This window comes from Leopardus geoffroyi, chromosome B4, assembly GCF_018350155.1.
Source record: "Leopardus geoffroyi isolate Oge1 chromosome B4, O.geoffroyi_Oge1_pat1.0, whole genome shotgun sequence".
In the NCBI taxonomy this organism is placed as follows: domain Eukaryota; kingdom Metazoa; phylum Chordata; class Mammalia; order Carnivora; family Felidae; genus Leopardus; species Leopardus geoffroyi.
In genome coordinates this window covers 52,455,865-52,464,135 of record NC_059341.1, presented here as the reverse complement: position 1 = coordinate 52,464,135, position 8,271 = coordinate 52,455,865, and the positions used below count along the sequence as shown (strand labels likewise).

Below are 8,271 nucleotides of genomic sequence, written 5' to 3'. Positions count from 1 at the left end.
CCAGGGTTGTGGGATCAAGCCCCGTGTTGGGCTCTGTGCTCAGTGTGGAGCCTGCTTGAGATTCTCTCTCTCCCTCTACCCCTCTCCCCTGCTCACACTTATTCTCTAAAATAAAATTAAAAAACAAATAAATGAAACTATCAAAACAGTATTTAGATTCTGTTGGACACATTTAAAAAACTGATTTAATAATTTTATTTTACAAAGCCAAATTTACAGTTTGCTAAAAATTGCATCTTTTCAACTTCAACTTTTGAAAAAGTATAGATGTCAATTTTAAAATGTGCAAAGGGAAACATAATTTTTAAAAACATTCTTGTGGACGTGCAAATAAGCTTGCAGATTGCTTGTTTATGGTTATGTTTAATTTCTGACCACCATGGAAGTATGGCTATCAACCTTCTATAAATTGGGAGCAGGTGCATGTGGGGGACTTGGATGTGATGTTTAACCGACCCAATAAGGCACACACTAAGCTTTGGAGCTTGCTTCCATGCTGGAAGGGTGGTGCCCGTGACGAACCCCCATTTGGAGTAAGGTTCTTTCCGGCTTGTCTGCCCTCCTTACTATGAGTCTCTGTACTCCCTGGGCTCTCTGCACACCTCTCCAGTAAGATGGAGTTGAGTAAGGTAAGCTTTAGGTGAGATAGAAAGTATTGATCTAGTCCATATTTTTGGAGAAGAGTCCCTTTTGCTATCTCCTGTTACAGGTACCTTTGCTGATCTACAGTTTTTAAGCACCTGATTTTCATCTGGCTTTCTGAAAGGTTGACAAAAGTTACAAGTACTCTGTACTGCTTTTTCTAAACTCCCTTGGCTTGCAGGTATTTAAGTATGGGACGTTCTTCCTTCTTGAAACAGCTCAGAAAATGTTGTGTTTAATAAAGCCAAGTGACACACACCACATACACACATCAATCAAACCTAAAAAGCCTCACCAAAGAAACCCGAAGGGAAAACCCAAGAATAACAGTAACTCAACCCACTGACAAAAGATCTGGAACCATAACCATCTCATGCTTGGAAAGAAAGAATAATCTTTTGCCTATTTCCTTTGGAAGACTTTGGCTGGCATGATGTCTTTAGATAAAGGTGGTATGTGTAAACATGTTTACGTGGATACAGAGAGCTGAGCCCTCTCCTTCCATCTTAACCTCTCTTCTCATTCACCTCCTACAATACAGACTGTATCTATTTGCATTTCATTTTGTGTGTTTCTGTTTGGAGCAGATGAATTTTTGTACATCTGCATTTTGAATTAAATTTAAATCCTCTTTACCATAGCATGGGAAAAAAAGAAAAAAAGAAAGACTGACCGGTGCCAATTTAGTTTCAGCCATTTCATATAGGAATCCAAAAGCATCAAATTTCCTTGTACTCTGGGAACAATATATAGCATGAACAAAAGGTTATAGAGGGAAGAAAATGTAATTGATTCTGAAGAGCGTGAACATCTGCAAAGAATGTATTGTAAGGGAAAATGATCTCTGAGGGTCCTACTCCTGATGATGAAACAGTTTCTAGTTCCCCATGTCAGAGGAATAACACTCCACTCCACACAGGCCTCTCCAGGCCCAATGCACTGAGCAGAGAGTGTCAACGCTTGGAGCTAGTTTCCACAACACAGAAACAAACAGAAAGAAGTGTGAAGACTTCAGGAAACAAAACTTGCCCGGCGGTGCTGAGCTAATGGCCTCAGAGGAAAAGTGAAGAAAGAAAAGTATATTCTGGTCCAAACTCTGTCATTACATATAATGTGACTGTGGCCAAGTCAATGTATCTCTCGGAGCCTCAAGGCCCTCAAACTCTCACATGGGAGAGCCAGACTGGATGGCAGAAGAGGCCTTTTTATGAGGTGATCTACAATAATACGATTAACAGTCTATTATTTCATAGAGAAGTCCCTTGAGTCTCAGACTTTCCATTTTATTTATTTTTTATTTTTTTGAAAGATTTTATTTTTCTCAAGTAATCTCTACACCCAAAGTGGGGCTTGAACTCACAGCCTGGAAATTACGAGTTGCATGCTCCACTGACGGAGCTAACCAGGTGCCCCGAAGTCTTCCCATTTTATTTTTTTAGTTTTTTGAATGCTTATTTTTGAGAGAGAGAGACAGACCGACACATGGAGTGCGAGTGGGGGAGGGGCAGAGAGAGAGGGAGACCCAGAAGCAGGCTCCAGGCTCTGAGAAGGCAGCACAGAGCCCGATGTGGGGCTCGAACTCATGAACCATGAGATCATGACCTGAGCCTAAGTTGGACGCTTAACCGACTGAGCCACCCACGCGTACCTATTTTTATTTTATTTTTAATGTTTTATCCATTTTCTGAGAGAGAGAGAGAGAGAGAGAGAGAGAGAGAGAGAGAGAAAGCAGGGGAGGAGCAGAGAGAGAGAGGGAGACACAGAATCCGAAGCAGGCTCCACGGCTCGGAGCCTGACATGGGGCTTGAACTCACGAACCATGAGATCATGACCTGAGCTGTAGTCAGATGCTTAACTGACTGAGCCACCCAGGCGCCCTTAGGCGTACCCATTTAAATGGGAGAGAGCAAAAAATTCTAACACGAGTGATTTAAGAACATCAACATTTATTTAACATGATAAAAAAGAAATGAGATATGAACATTTGCATTTAAACAATAGTAAGTAGCCTTTAATACTTACATGTGCTCATTGTATAATATATACACAATGAACATAATTACATTTGTACACAAACTAAGTACTGGATTGGAAAACCTGCTTATTGCTGTACACATCTATCCCAATGAAGTATAAGCCCAGTACTTCAAAATACCTACATTTTAAATTGTACCTTTAAGAAACAGGAAGCGGTAACATTTGTGTTTAAGCTGACAAGAGTGTGGCAGTAACTGCTGACGCTGCAATCTGAGAAATAATAGTAGCAGAAAACAGGACATTCTTCACTTAGCAGTAATAAAATGGCACATTTTAAATATATATATAAAATTTTTACAAATCAAGTGTGAAACAAAGCATTGCAGTAGCCAAAAATGGGAAGGAAAAAAAAAAAAAAGGAAAACAAGCTTCATTCGAAATAATAACTAAATTTATGTACTGAAAAGCAAAAAGAAATATAAATCCACCTAAATTTTAGAAACATCAAAATCTGGAAATCAGCAACTGAGTGAGCTCTGGCTGTAGACCGCACATTAAAAAAGCACCTTTACTTATGTGCTCTGAAATCATAGCAGCAAGCTGGTGTCAGAACAACAACCTTAGGATTACGGAGTGTACATATGAGCCATTAAAGCTGTTTGGAATAAACATTTTCCAGAAGTGATAAAATGATGCTCTGTGGCCAAAAGCATCAGAACTATGAATTTCATAGATTTAAAGTATACTGTACAATATCTTCTCACATTGCTGAAGGTCCACGTCCTTAGCTTTCAATGCTTTTGACAGAAGTCAGGATAGCTGAAAAATAAAGACAGGGAAAATTACTTTGACACCTGCAAGTTAATGAGTGACCATTTCCTAAAGTAACTGAGGGCAATGTTCTACAACGGCAGAGCTGACAGGCATGGCCATGAAAATCCTAAAATATAATACAACAGAAGGACGTTTCTTGTCATTTCATAGGTTTAATTTACCAGGCCAAGGATGCAATTAAATAACATTTCAGAATTTTAAAAAAGAGTACCCAAATTTATGGCTGAGTCAAAAAGATCAACAAAATAAGCAAAGATTTGCATAACTTTGCTAAAATATCTAACAATATATTAAGCTGCCTGCACAGCAGTGTCATTTGTAAACCTTCCCAAGTCCTGCCAAAACTACTAGGTCAGCAACATGACATACACTCAACGAGAAGACATAAAAAAATACAAGTCTGAGTGCTACTTGTCGTTCTGGCCGTATGCCAGAAGACAAGGAAATACCCGGCAATAACTGGACCCCATTCCAGCCTATAATGCCACTGGCTCTTAGAGTGAAAGTAAAACAAAACAAAATCCAATAATAACAACTTAAGGAACCCGGAAATGCACTTGAGTTTTAACTGTACATATTCTTTATTGTCAGACAACATCCTTTCATATCATTGGTCTGTGTACAGAGAATTGTAACCTGTTTATTGAACCAAAGATAATGAGAGTGGACTTTAATTTACATTCCTCCACGAAGATGGACAGAGGCCATCTATCAGCTCTTCGCACAGGAGGAATCACACAAGCATGCTGCTATTCCTATTCTGGTGGTATTCTTGTCACTAGTTGCAACTGTCACTTCAGAACCTATTAAGTTAAAAGTTTAAACGCATGAATGACAGAGGCAAGACACAGGTAAGACTATAACAAACAGGTGGTTTGTCACTCCAGAAAGGATGTCAATCCTGCATAAATGCCAACTGACAACAAACAAAGGCCTCTTCTAGGCTCTAGGTAGACATAATCTCAAACAGAGGTTATAAATATGCCAAGACGGTTAGACACAAGTCCATCTGGATGAAAAAAAGGACACGGATTACAGTTGCTACAAAAGGTATGAATGGAAGTGGATTCTAGAAAATAAGCACTACTGGATGAACTTTAGTCAGTGTTTGTACTAATTTGAGAATCTGTAAGTCAAAGCATGTTAGCAACAATGCTTATAATGTCTCTATGTGTTTCTGCTGCTTATAATTGTTTAACAGAAATGTGCTGGTAGTCCTAATGCACACATTACTAGATCTGATACTGAAGAAAAAAATGCAGAAAAAGGCATAAATAGCTTCACATCTCAAAGCTTTTCTGAAAAGTAAAAAAAAAAAAAAAAGTATGTATTTACAAGTACAAAAGGCAAGTAAAATTTAGCAACTGTTTATAAAAGTGTTAACAGTAAGACCTTAGGAAATTATTGTCAGTTCCCAAACTGTGGTCTATGGCACAATGTTCAGTCAGGTTCTGTCCTTCCCCCTGCATCCACCCACAGCTTTTTTAGTAGCTACCTCTCTTACTTAAACAAAATTAATTATTTAGAAATAGTTTCTGATAGATCTTAAAGACTGTAATATTCCTTGTAGTTGGCTGTACCACAAACACTTCTTTGTCCTTTTAAAATAATAAACTCCCGATGCGGTAGGTGGGTTGCACAAACTGTAAAAAAACATTACTTGATCAACATGTAATAGCTTCAACAGAATTCTCAGGTCCGACTATGGAAAGGAATGCTAAGTGGGGGCACAGCTGCAAAACCCCGTGCGGCCTGTCTTGGCACGGGCTATACCTTTCCCGTTTTGCTGTTTTTATGGATGATGAAATAAGAGACAGAGAAAATGTTGTCACACAGCAAATCACTGGAAGGGCTGATGGAGATCTGAGTTAGTGCCTGTGGCTCAAATACATGGCCTCCTTGCTCTGCCAACAATCTCTAGTGCACAGCCCAGAATTAATCTCAGTTTTTGTTCACTAAAGCAACAAATGAATACAACTCAAGTTAAAAACTCTGAAGTTAAAGCACAGACGCAAAGGGAACAGACGTACTTTTTCTGAGACTACACACACATGAAATGGGATCCTTCTGTGAGCTGCGGCTGGGCGGCTGGAACCGGCGATGCCGAGGACTCAGGAGATGGGGACAGACTTTTCACTAAAACAGACCAAGAGAATGCAAGAAGGTACACATGTTTAGGATACACTTGGAGAAGGAAATCCTGATGTTGTGATCCCATAAAATAGGAACATGTTTCAGGAAGGAATTAATAGTTGTACTTGGTTTCTGTTGTCTTCTAAATTGGCAATTGATTATTTAGCATGAAATGTCTCTTGAAGACTGTTAAAATTCTTCTTCCTTATATACCTTAAACATCGTATACAATGTTATGTGTCAATTATACCTCAACCAAATTGGAAAAAAAAAAAATTCTTGTCTTTTTTTTTTTTTGGCTTTGAGGTTAATTTTTAGGTGTCTGTCAGGGAAGCCCTCTTGTTGGGTCTGTTTATCTATCTATCTATCTATCTATCTATCTATCTATCTATCAAGTTCTGTGCCCAACATGGGGCTTGAACTCATAATCCTGAGATCAAGAGTTGCATGCTCTACTGACTGAGCCAGCCAGGCACTGCTGGGTCTCACTTTAAGAGACTTTCTAGTTTCATGCAGCTAAATAGTATGAACAGTTTAAATGTTGTGATTTTAATGCACCCACACACTTTACGCAGACGTGCCAAAAACAGTAACAGGAAGTGGTCAGTGACAAAAAACTGCCTTATAAGCGACAGAGGCAAAAGACAATGCTTAATGCTGGCTACAGGGAAACACGACTCATAATATAAATTTGCATGTTACATGCATGTGAGATACAGAAAATACTCTGCCAGAATCCAATGCTCCTCCTAAGAAGAACAGTACCAAATAATTGAATTTCATTGTATTTGCTTGTCTGCAAAATGATGGGGAGAAAGGTGAAGGGAGGCAGGATTAAGAATAGTTTTTTCCAGGGGTGCCTGGGTGGTTCAGTCAGTTATCCAGTTCTTGATTTTGGCTCAGGTCATGATCTCACGGGTTCAGGAGTTTAAGCCCAGTGAGGGGCTCTGTGCTGACAGCCTGGAGTCTGCTTGGGATTCTCTCTCTCTCTCTCTCTCTCTCTCTCTCTCTCTGCCCCTCCCCCACTTTCTCTCTCTCTCGACATAAAGAAATAAACATTAACAAATAAAGAATGGATTTTTTGCTTATGGACTATGAGAAGCAAGGCTGATAATATGCACCAGTGGTATGATCCCTCTCCCCACCCCTTGCCAAACATCATAAAGGAAAAAAGAGAAAAATCTGTGAAGATTCTTAAAAAAAAAATAGAAATTTTTATTTTTTGATGTACTATGGATCACGATTTTCTCTCAAGGAAACGTCCAAGTGTGGATTCTAGCAGGGGCTAGAGTAAACAAGGTCATTCTACTAGTTTAGATATTAAATCTTACACAGTTCCCCAAGTGGTAGGTTTGTGACTACTCTGAGAGTCCAGCCTCAGAGAAGCAGGTACATTTTCCACGTACTGAAAGATCTTGGTAGAAAAAATTTGTGGTATATGTGTTAAGGTTGAGATGGTGGGGGGGTGGGGAGAGAGAGAGAGAGAGAGAGAGAGAGAGAGAGAGAGAGAGAGAGAAGCAACAGATTCCCAAGCCAGGACAGACCCTGTGGATCTAGCTGGGTAGGCACGTGTCCCCTTTCCTTCCTTTCCAGTGACATCCTTCCTGAAGGTGCACGTGGGAAAGCAAAGGTATGCGTTGAGAAATTCAGAGGAAGCACCAGTGAGAAAAGTATGAAATGTGGAATATCTACCTGCCATCGTTTGATTTCCTCTAGAAGCCTCAGGAGTTTGTTCACAAGAAGCAATAGTTTCTTCCTGCTCATGAATATCGTCCTTTATATTTTCTTCAGGGTGGCTTTCTGCTTTATGATTTGGGATCTGTGTCTCATTCTGAGGGCTAATAAAAACAGTATTTTAAAATTTGTTATTACAGAATACAATACATTTTTTCCTTCCAATTTACTGTTATGTAAAATTTTAACCATACACAAAGGATGTCACCATCTCCATATTTAGTAACTGCTGACATTTTGCTTGTAATTAATCTCTTTTCTTTTCCCCCTTACAGAAATTTTAATCATAAAAAAATCAGAGCAAATAATATATGAAACTTATACCCTCAGCTTCAATAATGATCCATGTTTTACCAATTTTGTTTCATATACACTGCCAGTTTCCTACTCCCCAAATTATTTTAAAATAGATTCCAGACAAATCATTCAGTCTGTAAACACTTCAGTTTGTATTTATAATACCTAAACGTCATCAAATATCTAGTCAGTGCTCAAATTTCCTTATAGCCTCATTATACCAATTTTAGAGTTATGTTTCAAGAAGATCCAAAGTCCACATTTGTATTTGCCTGACAAGTCTCTTAAACTTTAAAATACCCCACAACACACATCCTTTTTATTCTTTGCCACTTATCTGTGAAAGAACCTGCTTTCTCCATCCTACATAGTTTATCACATTCTGTATTTTGATGATTTTATTTCTCTTATTTTTTATTAAAAAATTTTTTTTTAAAGTTTATTTATTTATGAGAGATAGAGACAGCATGAGTGAGGGAGAGGCAAAGAAAGAGACAGAGACACAGAATCCAAAGCAGGTTCCAGGCTCCGAGCTGTCAGCACAGAGCTGACATGGGGCTTCAACCCACAAACCGTGAGATCATGATCTGAGCTGAAGTCAGACACTTAACTGACTGAGCCACCCAGGCGCCCCTCCTCTTATTTTTTATAAAC

At 38.9% G+C, this 8,271-nt stretch overlaps 1 protein-coding gene across 27 annotated transcripts in view; it reads right to left on the bottom strand.

The window, feature by feature from the left end:
- Positions 1-2,571: 2,571 nt before the first annotated feature.
- The window catches only part of PLEKHA5 (pleckstrin homology domain containing A5), a 245,399-nt gene continuing 239,699 nt past the window's right edge, over positions 2,572-8,271 (bottom strand). For 23 of the 27 annotated variants that reach the window (XM_045464741.1, XM_045464749.1, XM_045464743.1 and 20 more), the window contains 3 exons: positions 7,279-7,424; positions 5,484-5,589; positions 2,572-3,438 (listed from right to left, as the gene is read on the bottom strand). In XM_045464741.1, coding sequence (XP_045320697.1) covers positions 5,495-5,589; positions 7,279-7,424 — 241 coding nt within the window. In that variant the 3' untranslated portion in view covers positions 2,572-3,438; positions 5,484-5,494. The remainder of the gene's footprint in view (positions 3,439-5,483; positions 5,590-7,278; positions 7,425-8,271) is intronic. The other 4 variants (XM_045464756.1, XM_045464764.1, XM_045464744.1 and 1 more) reach the window with 1 other exon arrangement.